Source organism: Sorex fumeus, unplaced genomic scaffold (assembly GCF_029834395.1).
Source record: "Sorex fumeus unplaced genomic scaffold, SorFum_2.1 ptg000072l, whole genome shotgun sequence".
In the NCBI taxonomy this organism is placed as follows: Eukaryota; Metazoa; Chordata; class Mammalia; order Eulipotyphla; family Soricidae; genus Sorex; species Sorex fumeus.
The window spans coordinates 10,200,710-10,221,936 of NW_026606129.1; the positions used below are offsets into that span (position 1 = coordinate 10,200,710).

The following is a 21,227-nucleotide window of genomic DNA, read 5'->3' on the forward strand; positions in this document are numbered from 1 at the left end:
GTGATGGGGGTGACGTTGGAATTCTGTCCATGCGAAGCCTTGATTAATAGCATCGTAAACCAAAATATGATAAAATTAATTAAAAACAAATAGTTTTTGAAAGTCAAAAAAATAGAAGGAAAAAAACTGCCCCTGTGCAGAGGGAAGCACAGAGCCAGCACCAGGCGCCCTCAACCTCACGCCCCCCAGTGGTGGGCGCGGGAAACACACCAGGTGGCCCGCCCACGGGCGCACTGCGCAGGCGCGCTCCCGCCTCTTCCCCCCCCACCGACCGCGGCTGCGCACTCGCAGAGTTTTGCGGCCGTGTTGCTTGACGGCAGCGGGTCCCGCCCCCCAGGCCGGCGTTGCCGGGGTAACGGCGCGCGCGTGGGGCGCAGGAGGTAAGAGTCGGGTGCGGAGGGAGTGGCGCGGGGTCCCCGGGGAAGCCGGTCCCGCAACACCCGCAGAGGGGTCCCCGGGCCGCACTGCTGACCCCTAGGGCACCGGAGCTCGGCCAGCGCCTCGGGCCCGGAACTAGCCGCTGCCCCGCGGCCCCCGGAAATAGCCGCTGGCCCCGGAAACAGCCGCGGTCCCTGGAAGTAGCCGCTGCCCCCGGAAATAGCCGCTGGCCCAGAATTAGCCAGTGCCCCCGGCACTAGCCCTCCCCCCCCGCTTCTCCCTGGAGCTAGCTGGTGCCCCCCGGAACTAGCCGGTATCTCCCCCGAATAATAGCCAGTGTCCACCGGAACTAACCAGTACCCCCCGGAATAGCCGGTTCCCCCCCCGCTTCCCCCCGGAGTAGCCGGTGCCCCCGGAACTAACTTGTGCCCCCCCGGAATAGCCCGTGTCCCACCTGCTCCCCCCGGAGTAGCCCTTGGCCCCCCAGTAGCTCGTGCCTTTCCTGCTCCCCTCCCCCCCAGAATAGCCCGTGCCCCTCCTGCTCCCACGGAATAGCCCATACCCCCCCCACTACCCCAGCTACCAGCCCTGCCCCCTTCCTGGTGCGACTCTGCTTTGGCACGCCCAAGCCGGGGGTCCCCCCTGTCACGGAGCCTCATGTGTGGCGGTGGGAGTTGTGCCTTTGGAGCCCCGGGGCCTGGGGTGCAGGTGGTGGGAGTCACCCCTGCCTCTGTTTACCCGACTGATCCCACGGACTGCCGCTCATCGGGTCCTGACGGGAAAGGACTGTGCGCCCCTCGCCCAGCGCCTGGGAGGGGGTCACCGCTGCTGGGGCAGGTGCTTCCGATTTCCTCCTCCTCCCCCCCCTCCCCCCCCCCCGTGGGGCTTATTTTGGCTTTTGAGTAAATAGTAGTCCAGCTCCCTGGTGGTTTGGGTTGTCTGCACCGTCAAAGAAGGTCAACAGTCTCCGGCAGGACTCTGGAGTGAGGCCCACCGGCCTCGCCAGCCCCCATGTCCCGCAGTTGCAGTCACCCGGAGCCTGAGTCCTTGCCTCCCACGCCCAGCAGGGACAATACCCATTCTGTAATTCGGGTAGCTGTCAAGTGTGAACTGACCGCTTCTCACCAGGGCAGGGACCTCGCCCCCTGTTGAATCACTGGGCGGCACCCCAGGATTTCTGGTGTGGCAGGTCTGGGCGTTGGGAGTCCTGAGACTCCAGCTGATGGAACCAGCGGGCAGCAAAGCTTGTCAGATCTCTGCTGCGCACTGGATCCCTCTGCGGTGTCATTCTCTGGGTCAGAACCTGCAGGCCTTCCCAGTTGGAACCAGCCTTAGCACCCCAGACCTTCCGAGGCGTCCCAGCGCTTACTGGGACCCTGCTGTGCCCGTGACACTCTGGACTGATGACTGATGACACTCTGGACAGAGAGCGGCTGATCCCTTGTCTCTGAAAGTAATACAGGAGGGGAGGGCACTTTCCTTGCCTGCGGCTGACCTGGGTTTGATCCCCCACGCCACATGGTACTCCGAGCAGCACCAGGAGCAATTCCTGGGTGTAGAGCTGGAAGTAACCCCTGAGTGTTGCTAGGTGTGGCCCAAAACAAAAAAAGTAATGCATCGAGGGTAAGAGAAACTGCTGCTCTCGTTTCTTCTCATCCTCCGCCCCTGACAACAGTTGATGTGGGCCACTCCCGCTCGGTCCTCCGGGCTTGTCTCCTGAGATGCGTGGAGAGCAGACGTCAGTCCAGCCAGGCAGTGCCCGCTCCAGCCCTCTGCATGACATCCTGACTGGGAAGAAACATTTCTTAAAGTCCCGTTGCATAGTGGGCCCTTCCCTGTATCAGCTGCCTTCCTCCACACTTGAGGCAGGCTTCCGATTGTGGGCCAGTCCGCCTGGACCTTGTCTCTACTGTCCTCGGGTCAGAACCACGTGTTGATGGGTAAAGGAACCAACAGGATAGCCTCTCGGGATCTGTACTGCAAACCAGACAGGAGGGAGGGTGGCCGGAGGGAAGCTGGGGACGCTGGTGGTGGGGAATGCGCTGATGAAGGGATGGGCGTTGGAACACGGTGACTGAAACCCGACCGTGAACAGCTTTGTGACTGTCACACGGTGACTCAAGCACCTGTTGCCTGGAGAACAGCAAGTTCGGAACCTCCTCTCCTGCTGTGTATTCCAAGTTCATTCATAGCAGCACACAACTCCATAGAACTCTGAAACTGGCGATCATCGTGTTTGTCCTGGTGTGTGTGTGTGTGTGTGTGTGTGTGTGTGTGTGTGTGTGTGTCTCACTAGGGACCAAACTCAGGGCCCCACACGGATGCTCTAACTCTTCCGCCTGGTCGCCTCTTTCCCTTGCTCCATTGTCCGCATCCCATAAAATTCACGGCTGGAAAGCACGCAGCTTTATTTCAGCCCACGACAGTTGTGAGTCCGTCACTGCAGTCCAATTCCCAGATATCCTCCTCGCCCCAGACCCCACACTTGCTGTAGTCTCCCCACCCCCACCCCCACCCCCTACCCCACGCCTCCACCATCGGCTTCCGAGAACGCTCCTGTTCTGGATGTCGCCTGGCAGTGGCCGCGTGCGCTGGGCTGCCACTCTGCACCGGCTGCTTCTGTCACTTAAGGGCCACACATGCCACCGCCTGGTTTCTCAGCAACAGTCTGCCCTGTGCCCGGCGAGTCCTCTGCCGGTGGCCCCTGGGGTTGCTTCCGCGTGGGGTTGTGGTGAGCCGTGCCTCCGCGTGTGGACACGAACACGTCTGCACTCCGTCCTCGGGCTGATCGGGATTAGAGTGGAGTGTCCGGGGCAGAAGGAAACTCGATATTTAGCCCGTGATGAGACAGCCGGGTTGTTTTCCTGTCCTGCTTCAGCTGGAACCTGGGGGGCCAGGGGGGAGATCACAAGAGAACAGTGGCAGTGTTGGGTGTCCGGACGGCCTCTGGTATTCCTGAAAGTGGGCCTCCCGGGGCAGAGGGGACACTCGAGCTCCATCTGGGGACCAGGTGGGGCACCGGCCAGTGCTGGCAGTGTTCCCACCATCGGTCTCCTCGCTGAGTCTTGGTATTGCCAGCCTGGAAGGGGAAGCCTCATGGGCCAGACCGGGCAAGCACAACTTCTCATCTTCCCTGCTCTACAGAATATTTTTTTTTTTTGCTTTTTTTTTTTTTTTTTTTTTTTTGGTGCACCAGCGATGCACAGGGGTTACTCCTGGCTCTCTCTGCACTCAGGAATTACTCCTGGCGGTGCTCAAGGAACCATATGGGATGCTGGGAATCCATCTTGGGTCAGCTGCCTGCAAGGCAAACACCCTGCCTGCTATGCTATCGCTCCAGCCCCACGACAGAATTTTTAATTGGGAGTTTTTTAAATTAACCACTAAACCCTTTCTCTCTCACCCTTTTTTTTAAAAAAAAAAAAAAAGGAAAGTTTAAATGTAATATGTACAATTGAAAATACCAGGATGAAGTTATACAAGTGAAAATCTCATAAAAGTTCCAATGGTCCCTAGAAAGTTGCTTACTGGACCCCAACATCCTGCCTTTAAAAAATGTTTTTAGCATAGTGCTATGTTTTAGCATGAATTACTGTTTTTGGTTGAGCAATGAATGGAGTAGTTGGCATGTGTTGCGGGGTTAGTAAAAATCTAGTCGGCACACGCTCACAGAAGCTCTCTTGGTTGCCCATTACCTGTTGTACCTACGGTTTATCAGGCTCTGCAGCAAAGTGCTCACATACGCACAGACTGCCTGGCAGTGTAGTGGGGTAGCAGCTGCTGGACAAACCCTGGGGACAAGCCCTGCGATCACTGAGTTCTCAGGGTACTTGGGCAAGTCCCCGAGAGGTTCCAACTTGCTCATTCTTCGTCTTCATGGCTATTCTTTGCTTGTTTGTTTTGGGGCCACACCCAATTCTGCTCCGTCTTACTCCTGGCTGAGCTCAGGGGTCACCCCTGGCAGACTTGGAGTGCTGGGGCTCGGACCCAGACCACCCGCCCGTCTCTCCAGCCGTTTCTTTGTCATGTTCATGCCCACCAGGTGCTGGGGCTCTGCGCAGAGTCCCCCTGGGCTTGGGCGCCTTTCCCTGTGCATCAGCCTTGTTCCCCTGGGTGTCATATGGTCCCCCGGAAGGGTGAGCTAGAGCTTCAGGCTTCCCGAACTCCCTCGTGGCTCTGGGTTTGCTGGGAGCAGTTCCACTTGTCATCTCGGAAGCAGCAGGGTACTTGCAGCTGCACCCCAGGGTGGCCCCTTCCCTGCTCACCCTGCAGTTTCCTCTGGGTGCTCGGTCACTGCACACCCTGTAGCAACTGGTCCCCGTCGCTCTGTGCGTCAGTTTCGCTGATAAGGAAACCCACGCACAGTGGGCACAAGGGGGCTCAACCCAGAATGGCACTGCTCCGGGGCAACCACGCTGAGGCAGTCCGACCCGAGCCCCCCGTCACCCTCGCAGTGCATCTTGACAGTGGCCACAGCGTTGTGGCTATTACTTATTTTAAAAATTGGGAGGTGAGGGCTAGAACGGTAATACAGTGGGTAGGGCATTTGCCTTGCACGTAGCCGACCCGGGTTCAATTCCCAGGATCCCATGTGGTCCCCTGAGCACCGCCAGGAGTAATTCCTGAGTGCAGAGCCAGGAGGTACCCTGAGCATCGCCGGTGGTGAGTCCAGGCCAGGGCTGGGTACTTACCCTCATGTGACACATAGGATCCTCAGGCCCTGCCAGGTGTCGCCCCCACAAACACCTGGGAGAGATGGCACCAGGGAGTTGGCTTGGGCGCACAGGTGCAGACCTCACGGCCACAAGGTCCAGGGGTCACAAGTGCCCTCTGAGTGCCCCGAGGACGAGTGCCCCTGATGGCTGGGCCGGAGCCCTCTGCCATCCCCACAGTGGACCACGCGTCAGCTGAAGTCCCTGTCCCTCCAGCGTGCTCACATGGGCCCCCACGAGTGCTGCTGGCTGACCTGAGTCTTGGCAAGTTAGGGGCCTTCTCTGGGGGATGGCGTGCTGGCTCGACCTCATGCTTTTTTGTTGTTCAGGGCCGCGCCTGGCGGTGCCCAGGACTGACTCCTGGATCTGTGCTCAGGGTTGGCTCCCGGCAGGGCTCGGGGGATCAAACCCAGGCCACCCACATGCAGAGCAAGGACCCTCCCCGTTTTGCTATCTCCTGGCACTGGGATGGATCTCCCTGAGGTGACCGTGATACCCATGATTCTCTCTGCCCAAAGTGCTGGTGGTGGGGTCCCTGTGAGGTGGCTGGCGGGGAAGGGAGCAGCTGCCCTCCTGGTCCTTGAGGCCCGCATGCAGCCGTGATGTCACCTTGTCACACCTTAGGGCCCTCAGCCGTCCACAGCGATGCCGCTGGCGTTCCTCAGGGGGCCACTGCCCCGTGCGTTGGGGGATATCCCCATTCCCCCCCCCGAACCCCACTGTTCTAGAAATGATGGCCGTTCCTGTGGTTCCTCTCTGCAGCCCCGGGCGATGGCGGAGGCCGTTTTCCGCGCCCCGAAGCGGAAGAGGCGAGTGTTCGAGAGTTTCGAGGGCCCTTTGCCGCTCCCCTTCGGGCCCAGGAAGGACTTCAGGCTGTTCCGTGCCGAGCTGCTGAACAACGGCGTGATGGTGAGGGACGCGGCGGAGATGGAGCAGCTGTACGGAAAGGTAAGCCAGGCGCTACCCACCCCCCTCCCGTTCCCCTCCCCAGCACCCTTGGGTGGTCTCAGTAAAACAGTTTCCAGGCAGAGACTAGAGCGTCCAGGTGAAGGGTGGCCACTCGCTGCCCTCCCCTTCCGCTCCCAGCAGCACGTTGCTCGCCTCTGAACTGACCCTCCCCGGTGGGGCCCCTCCCCGGGTTGGTCCTGATGGCCGGTCAGTGACGGGTCCAGGCGGAGCTGGAGGATTTGCTCAGTCAGTCCACCTGCGGGGGTGTCTTCACACAGCTGCAGGAGGGCCCCTCAGGGCCCAAATGCTCTCCTGGGCAGTGTCCAGTCAACAGTCTCGCCACCCCATCCCCACAGAAGCCCCTGCTTACCACGCCCCGCACCCCACTTCTGTCCCCGCAGGGGCGCCCCTCCACCCCCGGGCTGAAATCCAGGTGTGCAGCCCCTTCTCCAGTGGAGACTGGGGGGCTCGGACCCTGGAGGGCAGACTCATGCGGTCACACGTGACCGCGGTCAGCAGGAGGCTTTGCGAAGTTCTGCGGCAGAAATTCCTGTGCTGGTTCCGTCGAGGTGGATGGTGGATGGTGGCGGTTTCCGTCCCTCCGTGTGCCTCTGGGGTTAGATGCTTCCTTGGTTTTAATGGGGCAGAAGCCGTGTAGTTTCAGGGGCAGAGCAGGAGGAAAAGGAGTACTGTGTCCCGGTCACTCAGGGAAGGGGGAGTACTCTATCCTGGTCACGCGGGGAGGGGTACTCTGTCCCGGACCATCACGGAGGAATCTGAGACGCTCCTCCCTGTGTCTCGGAGCTCGGCCTGCCCCAGCCTCCGCTCCTGCCCCTTGTGGGAAGATGAGCCACTTCATGCACCCAATACCTGTGCTCCGGGCCTGGGCTGCCAGCGCGGGGGGTCATGCCACCTCTTCCTGGCGCGTGAGCTCGTCTCAGGGAAGAGGACTTGAATAGTGGCACAAAGCGCGTGTTCACTCAGGGTCTCCCTCAATGAAACCTAGAGACACGGGGACGGGGCTTAGCTGGAGCCTTCAAGCCTGTGTCTTGCACGGGTGAGGCCCCGGGTTCGATCCCAGTGGCACATTTTCACCCAGCAACACTAGATACTGCCCATTCGGGGGCAGGGTGGGCAGGCACCTCCAGGAGCCCCCTCGGAAGTAGTTGAACATGAATCAGCCACGTCTGAACCAACTTTGTTTCTCTCTTCCCGGAAGGGCTACTTTGGGAAGGGAATCCTCTCCAGAAGCCGGCCCAGGTTCACGGTGTCAGACCCGAAGCTGGCTGCAAGGTGGAAAGGTAAGTGCCCGCACCCCCTCTCGGCCAGGCCCCCCGCCTCACGTGTGCAGGCTGTGCGGGGTCCTGAGTGTCTTCCCAGACCCCATTTACTTGTTTTTTGCATCTTGCGCTTTAAATTATAGACTAAAATTCTAGAGAAGTAACATGCGCACTGCCACCAATAACAACTGGAATAACTAGAAATTTTCCTGGCGACAATATAGCAACTAGAATAATTCTACTCAAATGAAAGGGTTCTTCTGATCAGTGAAAGTAAGTCTTAAATATTTCTGGACCCAGCCAGGGTTCTGTCAGGCTTTTTACATTGTTGGCACAGCCTCGCAGAGTGCCGTGGAGGTGGAAGGTTCTGGTAACGAAGCACCTGCTCTCCTGCTGTGCCGCTGTGTTAGTTCCTCTGTTCCCAGAGTCCGGGCTGACGGTGACGGCCGTGGTGCCAATGGGCTTTTTCTCAGCCGTGCTGCGATGTGTGGTCCCCCTGCTGGCCTCTGCTTTCGTTTGCAAGCCCCCGTCATACTAAATATCTCCAAGGAGTCTCGTGACCATTTTCTAACCAATGCCAGCAGAGTAAACCATCACGAGAGGGCAGGGAGAGATTCCCAGCTCCAGGCACCCACCTTGCCTGTGGCCAGCCCTGTGCAGCCCCAGCCCCATGGGTGGTCCCCTGAGCACTGAGTCAGGAGGAGGACTGAGCACCGACGCCTGAGCCTTTTACCTGGCCCTGAGCCTGGGCTTGTCATGTCAGGCCGGGTTCCGCCCCGCCCGTGACCGCTGCGTGCATCCGTTCACACACTGGTGACTCTGGCCCGTGGCTCTCGGCCTCTTCACACCTCCAGGCGACTTGGGAAAACCACAGGTCAGGGAGGGGCCTCGGAGGGCTGGAGTCTCTGCTCTGTGTGCAAAGCCCTGGGTTCGAGTCCCAGCTCCATCCGGTCCACGAGTGCCCAGCCCCGGGGCTGCCCCAAGACAGAACTGAAGCCCACCATCAGTGAATCCGAGTCCCTTTGCACACCCGCAGGGGTTCCCGTGGACTGGCGCTGTGCAGTCACTGCTCTGCGTCACTTCGCTTCGGGGCTGCTCGAAACAGCATCGCTGTGGACCTTCTTGTGCACACTTACTTCCTTGGGGCCTCTGGGGGTCCCTGCTGGATCGTCAGTAGTTCCGGTGTCTGGGGCGCTCAGACCAGCTGCACACCACACCTCGTGACACCGCTGTCGCCGGGCTCCTTCCTGGGGGCAGCCATGCGGACGGGTGTCAAGTGGGAAAGTGTCACTCATCTTTGTCCTCTTGTCATCTCTAAACTACAGAGTTGTATTAAAGAAACTTCCCAAGTCCAGCTTATATGGATGGTCCCTGACACTCGCCCGAGACTGTTAGGTTCCCCTGATGGAAGAACAGCTTAAAGTTGACCCATTTGGTATTTTCTGCTTATGGCGTCAGACCTCCCCTTGGATCGTTCTGGTCAGGGTCAATGGCCGGGTATCCCCCTGTATGCATTTACTTCTAACCCAGCATCCCTTTTCTAGAATTTATCTTAAAACGTACTCTGGTGAAAATATGAAAAGAGGAACCAGAGTGATAGGACAGCAGGGAGGGCGTTTGCCTTGTGTGTGGCTGACTGAGTTCGATCCCCGGCATCCCATATGGTCCCCAAGCACCGCCAGGAGAGATTCCTGAGTGCAGAACCAGGAGGAACCCCTGTGCATCACCAGGTGTGGTCCAAAACCAAAAAATACACACACGTACACACACACACACACCCCTATCTATGTGTGCACATACGTATGTAATATGTGTGTGTGTGTGTGTGTGTGTGTGTCTCGCCCGCACGACAAAGCCTGGCAAGCTACCCATGACGTATTCAATATGCCAAACACACAATAACAAGTCTCACGATGGAGACGTTACTGGGCCCACTCAAGCAAATCAATGAAAATGAGCAACGGGAGGACAGTGCTATAGTGCTGTATATATATACATACACACACACACACACACACACACACACACACACATATATATATAGAGAGAGAGAGAGAGAGAAAAGTAGGGCGCTTGCTTGTATGCAGCTGACCTGAGTTCAATCCTGGTACCCCACAGGGTCCTCTGAGCTCCACCAGGAATGATCCCTCAGCATAGGAGTAAACCCTGAGCACTGCCCAGCATGTCCCCAAAACAACGCAACGACAAAACAATATTACATAGTCCAAGTGTTAAGTTCAGATCATAGAGAGGAACGAGGCATCAGATTACTCCGCAGCCCTTTAGAGTCTAAGGCGCGCTGATCGGCCCGATTCTTTGGTTCTCCCACCAGCACACCCCAGCCCACGCGCACCCCCTTCCTGGGCCGCGGGATAGTATCAGCAAACATGAAGCACAGGGGCATCCCCCACAACTGGAGAAAGCCTGGGGCGGCCTGCTGGAGGGTGCTGCTGACCTGCCCGGGCCAGTGGGCTGCTCCCTGCAGCCCTGGGCAGACCAGCAAAGCATGAGCCGATGGCTCTGGAGGCAGACAAGGCTGCCCAGCCACCAGCAACGCATGCTTGAAGCTTCTCACACCGGGCAAGCCTGGCTGCTATGGGCGGGCACTCGGTTCCGGGGTGGTGCCCTAGCTCCAGCCCCCAGATTATGTAATTTTTTCAAACTTGACCTTCAGTGAAGAAATGAAATCATAAATGCAGAGAGTGAGACAGTCTTGCTAGCCCGAATCCCTCATCCTGCCCTTGGACATTGGACGGACGTCTTTGGGGATCATCCTTTGCTGTGTTTTATTTCGGGGCACACCTGGCAATGCTTGGGGCTTACTCCTGGCTCTGTGCTCAGAGCTCAGTCCAAGTGGGCTCCAGAGACCATATGGGGTTCCAGGGATTGAACCCAGGTTGGCCGGGTGCAAGGCAAGTGCCTTACCCAGTGTACTATCTCTCGGGCTCCGGCCTTACTTCCCTCCAGCCCCCAGCTTTTGCTTTTTTAAAACATCCTTTTTTCAAAAAAGTGGCTATGCATGTTCATGAACTCCCTTGCAGGCCTTGGGGGGGGAGGGGCGGGGGCTTTACCAGGTGTTCAGGTCTGCAGTGAAGGCGCTGTGTAAGCTGGCTTTGATGACGAATGCCCTGGGGTGGCGGGTGGGTCCTCCTGCTGTTGTCACTGCAGTGCTGACTGAGGATTCCCAGCTCGGCCGAGCCCAGCAGGAGTGTGTGATTGCTCAGCGGAGCCTGGGGGTTGTGGGAGGGTGGCTGGGGACACGCCTGGCCTCTGCTCGTTGGAGGCAGGACCAGCTGGCCATCCATGTGTGGGGTTTTCTAAATCTCGGGTTTCTCCTAGATTTTCAGTACTTTTTCCACCTAAAATGTGTCTGAATAGTACTTATTTGTCATTGCAGATGTGAAGACGACCTTGCCCATAATCACCTCAGAGAAGTAAGTCACGCACCTCTGCCCAGTTTCCAGCTCATCTATTTTAAGATGGTCTTTCTGGTTTTGTTGGCTTGTATTTATTTTGTGTGTGTGTGTGTGTATGTTTGGAGGGGGGTTGTGCCCTTAGAAATTATATCTGAGGGGCCAGAGAGATAGTACAACGGGTAAGGTACATGCCTTGCGGGCAGCTGACCGGGGTTCAATTCCCGGCATCTTATATGATCCCCTGAGCACCACCACAAGTGATCCCTGAGCTCAGAGCCAGGAATAAGTCTCCAAAAAACAATCCCAAAAAAATGACTAAATTTTATGTGGATCAAATTGTATTTTTGGGATGGTGTTAAAGGCTGGGGAGATATTTCTGGTAAGAGACCACAGGTCTGGCATGTGCAGGAACCTGACTTCTCTACTGGCACTGCGTGTGAAACCCCCTCCCCCCGACACACACACACACACACACACACTCCAAGTCCCCGTGTTAGACACAGAAGTGCCCGCTGTGCTCGTGTGAGACACCGAAGTGCCCGCTGTCCTTGTGTGTTAGATACTGAAGTGCCCGCTGTTCCCATGTGTTAAGTACCGAAGTGCCCACTGTGCCCGCGTGTGATCCCGCCCTGCTTCTGTCCGGCAGGTACCAGCGCGGGCTGGAGTGGGCTGCGGAGCGCCTGCGGAGGGAGGGGCAGGACGAGAGCGCGGTGCAGAGCGCCCTGCAGGACCTTGCCCGGCCCTGCAAGCTGCCCTGGGCAGAAGGCTGCTCGGAGCTGGAGCTGCCCGCGGAGCCCAGTGCTGGGAAGACTGGGCCAGAGGCCCCTGCCGCCAAGAATGGCCACTCCAGTGCGGCAGCCGACGGGGAGGGGCCCAGGCCGGACCCCCAGACTCCCAATGGCCTGGCGGAGTGCGGGGACATGGCCCTGCCCCCAGCTGCTGCTCCGCAGGGCCCCAGCGATGAGTTTGTGCTCGTGGAGGAGCCCCGGGGTGACGCGAGCGAGACCCAGGAGGCCCCGGGCGGGGACGTAAGTAGACGAAGGCCGGGTCCCCTCACCGCCTCCCGCGGCCCCTGCCCCTGGCCGTGCTTGGCGTCCACTGGGAGCTCGGTCCCTCCAGAGGCCCCAGGCCGTGTGGCCCCCCAGCCCTGACACTGCAGGGGCCCTGGGGGCCCAGTGGTCAGCCAGACCCTCAGAGCCGGTGCTGACGCCACCTCCTGAGCACGCCCCCGAGCCGCAGTGTCAGTAGCGGGGAAGAGAGCTTTTGGGGGCGTCAGTGAAGAACTCATCCCGTTTCTCTGTGGTCTGGAGAGGGAGCCCGGGGACGCCACACACCCACACGTGTGCTCGGGTGCACCCTCGCCTCTCACCAGTCTCGGCTTCTCTCCTCAGCAGGGGCAACCCCGGGGGCTCGTGTGCAGGCGGAACCCCTACAGGATGCCGGAGTATCTGCAGCTCAGCCTGGAAGAGGTGCGTCCGCAGCACAGGCCAGGACCCCCCTGGGCTCCCCACGCTGCCTTCCTACCACTCGGCAGGTCCTGGGACCTGCAGCTCGCCGCCGCTGCTGCTGGCTCTACTGCGGCCGTCTGAGATGGTCCTTCAGGGGAGTCTGGCTCTGCTCTCGCACCGAGATCCCACACGGGGGCCGAGGCCACTCGGCAGGGCACATGCCTAACACGAATGGCCAGGGCTGCGGCTCGGGCCAGCCCCCACAATCAAGGTTTTAGCCAGATAATCCCAGGAGGACACGGCCGGCGTGGGCGCCTCCACTGTTCGTCCCGAGAGCAGATGCCAGGCTGGCTCTGCCGGGTGGGCTGCGAGCCAGGACTGAACCCAAGGCTGCTAGGAAGCTGCCGGGCAATCAGGGCTCTGGGTGTCACCAGGGGTGACGGCTGCTGCTCTTACGGGGCAAATCCAAGAATCACAGCATCTCTGCCACCCCCAGACACCACCAGGGAAAAGCCCCAAGGACCCCAGTATGTGTCTGGCGTGCACAAAGCCCCAGGCCCCCCCTGGGCATCACTGAAGTGGCGCCGGTGCCCCCTGAGCCCTGAACCCTGCGCCCTGGCCCGGGGACACTGCTTGAGAGGCTCCACCCCCCACCCATGCCCCAGAAATACAAAAATGGGAACCAGAACATTGAAGGGCAGTTTTTAATGGCATGTTCTGCTTCCTCCGCTTTTAGGCCTTCTTCCTGGTGTACGCGCTGGGATGCCTGAGCATCTATCGGGAGGAGGTAAGAGGAACAGTCCGCGCAAAGCGTTCCCGGTTGAGCCCAAGGCCAAGAGCGTAAGCTGGGTAGTGGCGAGCAGCGGGAGGGGCCCGTGACCCCGAGCCGCCCTCCCAGGGACTCTGGGCTCATTGCTGCCTCCTGAGCACTGAGGGGAGGCAGCAGGGCAGCGGGAGGCTTTGCTCTGGTCTCTGCGTGTTCTTTCTGAAATCAGGAACGTTATCGAAGTAACCCAATGGATGTTCAGATTTAAAAGAGACGTGGGAGGGACTGGAGCGATAGCACAGCGGGTAGGGTGTTTGCCTTGCACGCAGCCAACATGGCAGATACAGGTTCGATTCCCAGCATCCCATATGGTTCCCCGAGCACCACCAGGAGTGATTCCTGAGTGCATGAGCCAGGAGTAACCCCTGAGCTTCGCCGGGTGTGACCCAATAAGAAAAAAAAAAAAAAGACGTGGGAGATGGTATGGCCGGCACACAGCCTGCGTGTGGGAGGCCCGGTTGGTTCCTGGCACCACTTGGGCCCCCGAGAATCCCAGGGGTGGCCTTAAAACCAAGCACTATAGCACTGTCCTCCCATTGTTCATCGATTTGCTCGAGCGGGTACCGGTAACGTCTCCATTGTGAGACTTGTTACTGTGTTTGGCATATCGAATACGCCATGGGGAGCTTGCCAGGCTCTGCTCTGCGGGCGGGATAATCTCGTTAGCTTGCCGGGCTCTCCAAGAGGGACGGAGGAATCGAACCCAGGTCCGCCATGTGAAAGGCAAATGCCCTACCCGCTATGCTATCGCTCCGGCCCTAAAAATCAAGAGAAGAAATAAAATAGAGAAGTGAGCTCAAAGGTACACCTAGCAGAGGCCTCTGTGTCCACCTGTTCTCAGGAGTAAATTGATCCAAGTCTGCCAATGTCGCCTTCCCGTGAGGAGTCAGTGGTTGGGATTGTGTCTGGGGGGGAGTCGTTGCCTCGCCTTCCCAGTGCCCCCTGCCACCCCTCCGGGGCCTTAGTTGAAGTGCCGGCACATTCCAGCTGGCTTAGCCCTGTCGCAGGACTGTGCCTGGGAAGATGTGGGGTTTGTGTTTGCCCTCAACAGCTCTGCAGGGTCACCCGGAGAAACCCCCTCTCCTGCCGGAGGCTGCTCTGAGCCAGGCTCGCCCGGAGCTCAGGCCATTTGCTGCTTCCCTGGGCCCCGCGAGCAGAGCGCGCCTGCCAGAGCACTGTAGCGTGCCCCAGGAGCCCCCTGCACTGGACGGTCCCTGCCTCTCCAGCCCAGCTCGGAGCCCAGACTCCCTGTTTGCAGACACCCTGTCGGAAGACGCCCCGTCTGCGCCGTGGTGGTCAGCCCTGCACGGGGCAGAGGTGAGGCAGCCTCTGCCAAGCTCATCCTGCCTGTCCTTTCTTCCCACGGCAGGAGCCCTTAACCATCCTGCAGCTCTGGGAGGTCTTCACGGCCGCGCAGCCCTCGTTCAGGACCACGTACATGGCATACCATTACTTCCGGAGCAAAGGCTGGGTGCCCAAAGTGGGCCTCAAGTACGGCACAGATTTGCGTAAGTCGGGGGTCCACTCCAACTCTGATCCCAGGGGCCAGGCAGGTTATGTGACCACTGGCCTCTCTCCCCTAAGGCCAACCTGCCTCAGGCCACGACAATAATATTGGCACTGGAGTGGGGGGAGGGGCGGGTGTGGTGAGCACAGGACCTGGGCCGTGCCTGGGATGCGAGGACCCCAGGGTCAGTCCCAAGCACCCCAGGGCCCAGCTCTGATGTCCCCGTATCTGCTGAGGCATCCCCCCGGGCCCCCAAGTACGTGGCTGTTCGGATGTGGCAGAGGAGGGGTGGGGAGAGTGAGGGCATCCAGGGGGATGGGCAGACACCACGGCTTTCCCCCACTCGCTCTGTGACCTGAGCAGGTTCTTCCAGGACTCGTGCCATCCCCCTCAGGTAGATGACTAGTGGCCTGGTGAACACAGCGGCCACTGTGTGTGAGGCTGGGGGGCAGAGGGACGCGTCACTGGCCCACGTGGATGGCTTGACCCTCTCATGAATGGCCATCTGCGCAGAGCCGCACCCTCTGCTTCCCAGCAGGGGATGAACTGCACTTGCACCGAAGAGGTCGTTTGTCACACAGAGTTCCCGGAGCCAGTCCCTTAGCCCTGGACTTGAGGGCTGGTCACGGACCCCAGACCCTGGGGGTGGAGGCGCAAAGGAGCCCCTCGTTCAACAGACAGCCACGGTGGCCGGCTCTGTCCAGGCCGGCTGCACGGCTTCCCCCCAGGATGGCAGGAGGACAGGTGTAGCGCTGACCCTCAGACCGAAGAACCGTGAGGAAAACAAACCTAGGGCCAGGCGGGCGAGTCTCCCTCTCCCAGGAGAGAAAGCGTTTCCCTGTGAGTGTAGAGAGTGACGCCCTCGCCCACCTGACAGGGTCAGCCCCCCTCTGTGAATTTGCTCCTCTTGGGCCAGAGAGAAAGTACAGCAGGTACTGAGCATGGCCTGCCTCAGCCGGATCCCTGGCATGGCAGTCGATTCTCTGAGCTCTGCCCAGAGTTAGCCCTGAGCACAGAGCCAGGAATCAGCCCTGAGCATAGAGCCAGGAGTGATCCCTGAGCACAGAGCTGGGAGTCAGCCCTGAGCACAGAGCCAGGAGTCAGCCCTGAGCACAGAGCCGGGAGTCAGCCCTGAGCACAGAGATGGGAGTCAGCCCTGAGCACAGCCAGGAGTGAGCCCTGAGCACAGAGCCGGGAGTGAGCCCCGAACACAGAGGCGGGAGTGAGCCCCGAGCACAGAGCCGGGAGTGATTCCTGAGCAGAGCCAGGAGTGACCTAAGTCACCCTCCCACAAATACTCAGGCCCCGTTTGAGCACGTTGCCTAGAGCCTGCCTTGCATCCTTCTTCATGTTGAGTCATGTACATCAATTCTTCAAGACTGCGTTTTGGTCACACCCGATCATCCTGCCTCAGCCCTGCGAGCTTAACCGGGGTTTTTGAGCCGCGGGGATGTACGGCTCCTGGGAACGCCCAGCGCTGCTGTGTCTGTCTTTAGCTGTGACTTTCTCTGTTGAACACCTGCTGGTAGGAGACGGGAAGGGGCCGAACCTGCCTGCGCTGTGGCCAGGAGCGAGGTGAGGGGCCACTGGGGCATCTGCCCACAGCTGCCAGGAGTCGTCCTGCCCTGCATCAAAACCACATGGCCACTGTAGAGTGACAGCATCCAGTAGCGCCTGAACGCCCAGCTCACGTTGGCCTTGGCCAGAGTGCATGGTCAGGCTGCCTTTCCTCAGGTGGCCCGTCTGGCTCTCGTCTCCTAGGGCCGCTGTAAACCCCCCATACTGGGCGACACGGCCAGTGACAACCCCCTCCTCATGGCCCGTGGGCTGGGTCTGGACAAGGACCCTTCCTGCCTCCCCTGCCACAGCGTCCTCTTGGGTTTCTGTGCCCAGCGTTTCTCTGACACCTGAGCTTGGTCTGTGCATGGGAGGGGCAGATCTGTCCTGCCTCGCTCTGAGCGTGCTGTCCCCTCGGCAGCCGCTGTGGTCACAGGGACTCTTGGAGCACCTGCTCCATACCCGAGCGGCCACACAGAGGGTGTCGGAGCACCGGGAACGATCCCTTGGAGACCTAACCCTGGGCCCGTCCGGTCCGTATCTGGAGCTTCTCAGGGTCCCCGCCGCAGCTGCCCGGCTACCGTCCAGAACTGGGCTGGTCTCAGGATGCCTTTGAGGGCCACGTCAAGTTCCCGGTTTTCCCTTGGGTTTTTGTTTTATGATTTTGGAAGCTGAGGCTGAGAGAAGTTGCTGACTTACCTAGTGATCCTGCAGCTGGAAGCAGCCAGGACTGGGCAAGGAACAAGACTCGGGTTCAGTTTTAAGTCTGCCTGCGGCCTCGCCACGGACCTGCCAGTGTCCTGGCGGCCGCTTGTGTTGCATGTGACAGGTGCCTGCATCCCTTCCTGGTGAATCTGCAGTGCCGGGTGCTCTCTTTGGTACTTACTGGGGAGGAAAAGTAAGCTGCCCTCCAGGACCCCCCGAGAGAACTGACAGACCAGGCTTGGGGCTGCACTCTGGCCGCCCACCCGACTCCTTTCCCGGCAGCTCAGGGCTGGGCAGAGCATGCCTTGTGCAGTGTGCCTCTCCCACTCACCTGGATTCCTGCACAGTAGGCCCAAGTCTTGTTCATTCTCCTGCAGCGCCTAATCGGGTGCCCGAATAGCTCAGGTAGCTCAGACACCGGGTAGCTCAGAAATCGGGTAGCTCAGACACCGAATCCCACCTGTGGCTTCAGGGGAGACGGCGCATCTTCTCCTGGAGCATCTGGGTGGTCCCAGGAGCCAGCGCTTGATGAGGATTCACGTGCAGGCTGGGCCTGCCTGGCTCTCAGCCACAGAAAGGCTTCCCTGGTGGCATGGTGTTCCAGGAAGGAAGCTGTCTGGCCTTTAAGGACAGGCCACAGGGCATGTTGCAGATGGTACCTGGCTTTATGTCCCTTTGGGGAGAGAACAGGTCTGTATTAAAGTAAGGGTTCGAAACCAACCGACTCTCCGTTTTCCCTTCCTCTGCAGTGTTGTACCGGAAAGGCCCTCCCTTCTACCATGCAAGGTTTGCAGTGTCTGTCTGTCTGTCTGTCCAGGGGATGGAAGCTGGGTCTCACCCACACCAGGCCATGCTCCACCACTGAGCCCCTTCCCTGGCCCCTTGGAGGAGTTTTCATTGATTTCTGGTGGTGGGGGAAGCAAGATAAATTCTGGCCTCTGCTACTAGTTCTCGGGGCCACTGAGTCACATTCCCCTGGGCGGTGGGGAGAGAGGTGCCATGTCTCTTCCTCCGCACACCAGCATCTTGACTCCGCACATGAAATAATAAACGGGTTGATAGCATGTGTTGTGTTAAGCACCGAGCCTGTCTTCATGTGTGTATGTAATGTCCGCACCGAGGCCCCTGCTTTCGCTGGGAGGTTCCTCTCTGTGGGTTAGAACACTCCGAAGGGCTTTGCCGAGGCGAGCGTTTCCCTGCTGTGTTCCCGCGGAGGGGAGGGCAGGAAGGGGGACGTTTCCGTCTGTCCGTTCCTGGGATCGGGGATACTCAGGCCTGAGGGCCTGTCTGTCTCTCCAGCTACTCGGTCATCGTCGAGCTCGTGGACGACGAGCGCTTCCAGGGACCTCTCCGCAGACCCCTCAGCTGGAAGTCGCTGGCAGCCCTGAGCAGAGTGTCCGTGAACGTGTCCAAGGTAAGATCCGGCCACTCCAGCGCGGGGGGTGGCCCCGACATGCCGAGGGGGCAGGAGAGCATCATAGTAGGAAGCACAGTGTCCCACCAGCCACGCCGGCATGGGAAGCTGCCTCCTGCCTGCCCCCACAGCTGCCGGCCTCGCTCCCTGGGCCAGTAACACGGTGGGCACTGCCTTCCTGCCGGGGCCTGGGGACACCTGCTCCCTGATCACACCTGCTCCCCGTCACACCTACTCCCCCTCACACCTGCACTAAGGACTCCAACCTTGGGCCCATCTCTTCAGAGTCGCGCAGCTCGTGGAGAGAGGGCCCCCGTTGCTCTCCGGACACTTCCGGTGGTTCCCCCTCCCTGTCCTCTGGCTAGGGGCAGGGCCTCATGGGGCCGAGGGTGGCAGACACACGCGCCATCTGCCTTCCTGGCTGCCACCAAAATCGAAGGGACATTTCCTCCCTCGCCGGGACTAGCGGCTGTGTTCTCTGCTGCTCGGCCGGTACGGGCTGCGCACAGACGGGCTGCAGGCCCGGCCGCCCAGGCAGCAGAGGCCGTTCGGCTCCAGCTCCGCGTGTGGCAGCGTGGGACTGTGGTCTGCTGCGCTTACGCCCAGCCGTGGGGCTTGTCTCCGGTGTTGATGGCTGTATTTGCATGTGCTTGGCAAGTATTTGCCTGCTGCCATTAGCGTGGTGACTGGATCTGCATCCTGCTCCGCCAGCCGGGGTGTGGTGACAGTGCCCTGCATCCACGCCGTGGGGAAACTTTGGGCGCCCACTTCCACTCCAGGGCTTTGGGAGCCCTGTGGGGGCGTGAGCCTGGGTCACCCTGCTCTCGTGGGCAGAAGCTGTCCCGTGGCTCGCGAGCGTCACCCTGCTCTCGTGGGCAGACGCCGTTCCGTGGCTCGTGGGCAGTCACCCTGCTCCCATGGCAGACGCTGTCCGTGCTTCCGCCTCTCGCAGGAGCTGATGCTGTGCTACCTGATCAAACCTGCCTCCATGACAGACACAGACATGGAGTCCCCGGAGTGCATGAAGCGTATCAGAGTCCAGGTGGGTGAGCACCACTCGCAGCACTCAGCAGAGAGTGCTCCTGGCCGCCCAGGGACTGGGGGTCGACTGAGTCCCCTGTCCTCGTGGGGGACTGTTCTCCATGGGCACTGCCAGGTTCTTCATCTGCGCTGCTGACCCCAGTATAGGCTGCCTTCCCCTCCCTGGCCCCCGGGGCGTGTCCTGTCCCGCACAGAGCCCTTCCTCCTCCCAGGACGTTTGTTCAGCCCCGCCCCATGAGTCTGCCCCCCAGGAGGCCAGTGAAGGTCTCCATCCCCCCTCACCAAGGCCAGCCACTCCCTCCACAGGGCACTGTCCAGGTCAGGTGTGACGGGGTGTCTGGGTGGCAGGTGTGTCCCACCTGCTGGTTCCCGTGAGGGCGGAGAGACCTGCCTTGTCCCTGCAGTGTCTGTCCCCAGGAGGGGGACAGGGCGGCTTTGTGAAGCTCAGGGCCTTTTGTCTTGCCAATGCAGGAAGTGATCCTGAGCCGCTGGGTGTCTTCCCGGGAGAGGAGTGACCAGGATGAACTCTAGCCACCCACCTGTCCTGGGCGAGGACGATGGACCTGGCCAGTCTGAAGCACCTGCACCCCCACTCACGAGGATCTGTGTCTGGGGGCAGCTGGCGCCTGGACTTCACGTTCTGCCCTGGAACCGTTCCCTTCCCCTGGCTGCAGAGGGGGCTCCTGGACCCAGAGGCCCCTCCAGCCGGAAGTGAGCACAGCACTTGACTCTCACCGGGGCAGCGGCCTGCAGGCCCTGATGGCCAGAGCACCCCCGGTCCACTCCTGAGTGAGCAGAAGAGGTGTTGGGGGCCCCAGGCCCCCTGCCTTGGAACGGAAAGACAGCGGGTCTCAGCTTATCCCCAGCATCAAGAGGTCACTCACTGGGCAGCGTCTCCCTCAACTGCCAAGCCTCAGGCCTGAGCCTCAGCACATGGATACAGTGACTTAAATCAATACCCATGTCGGGCGTAAGCCCCAGAACTGGGACACAGTGACTTAAATCATTACCCATCTCAGGCGTGAGCCCTAGTGCTGCAGACACATGGGTTAGATCAGTATGCATCAGACAAGGCTCTCTGCAGCACAGAAAGTATTAAAGAATTACAGTTTTGGTGGTGTTGTATGTGTGGGTGTATGTGAGTGACTGTGTGTGAATGTGTGTGGGTGTAAGTGTGGGGCGGTGTGAGTGTGTGTGTGTGTGTGTGTGTGTGCGTATATGTGTGTGTGTAGCTGGGGGTGCAGCACAGGACCTCATGCATCCACCACTGGGCGCCCTCCCTGTTCTTGACCGTCTCGTTCTTCAGACCTCAGTCGCTCACTTGGGCACATTTGCATGGACAGAGTGCAGGTAGGAAGGTCCCCTCTTGTCCAGTGAACTTGTGAAACTCTGCAGGGCCAGCGAGGGAATGTATGAGCCCATACACACACACACACACACCCATACCCTCACATACACAAACCCACATTTTTGTGGTGCAGATCTTCTGCCCCTGCATCACAAAAATAAAAAAGACATGGAGAAGCACACGTGGAGGTCGATGGACACCGCTGACGTGTAGCCCAACCTCACAGTCAATCATGGCTGCGAAGCTGAGGGAAGGGCAGCAGGTGGGGAAGAAGGAGCCAGTGAAGGCCAAGGGGACAGATCCCCGAGCGCCCATCGCCGCGGCTGGTGGACAGTCGGCCCGGCTCTCAGGACTCTGGTGGAGGCACAGACGTGGGGAGCAGGGCTGACCGTGGCAGCCCCGAGGCCTGGCCTGAGCCCCTGACCACCCAGCATTTCACTCGTGGTCACCTGCTGGCACACGCTCAGCTGACCCGACATCCAGATGGACCTTTCACCACCTCACCCATCTCCTGTCCTGCTCAGACCAGTGATGACTGACTGCAGGAGCCTGCGAGAAAGCTCTTTGCTCCTGGCGAGACGCTAACAGCTGAGCCTGTTCCTTATTGTCAGCGCTGAGCCCGCACCAGCAATACTGCCTCTGCCTCG

The 21,227-nt window shown here is 59.8% G+C and overlaps 1 protein-coding gene across 1 annotated transcript; it reads left to right on the plus strand.

The window, feature by feature from the left end:
* The first annotated feature begins 362 nt into the window (after window positions 1-362).
* TSEN2 (tRNA splicing endonuclease subunit 2) lies at window positions 363-20,265 on the plus strand. The gene is made up of 12 exons (XM_056129538.1): window positions 363-380; window positions 5,853-6,038; window positions 7,258-7,339; window positions 10,716-10,752; window positions 11,381-11,762; window positions 12,126-12,203; window positions 12,919-12,969; window positions 14,378-14,516; window positions 17,527-17,563; window positions 18,077-18,191; window positions 19,144-19,233; window positions 19,704-20,265. Exons 2-12 carry the CDS (start codon window positions 5,862-5,864, stop codon window positions 19,761-19,763), a joined length of 1,248 nt encoding a protein of 415 aa, XP_055985513.1. The 5' UTR covers window positions 363-380; window positions 5,853-5,861; the 3' UTR covers window positions 19,764-20,265.
* The last annotated feature ends 962 nt before the right edge of the window (window positions 20,266-21,227 follow it).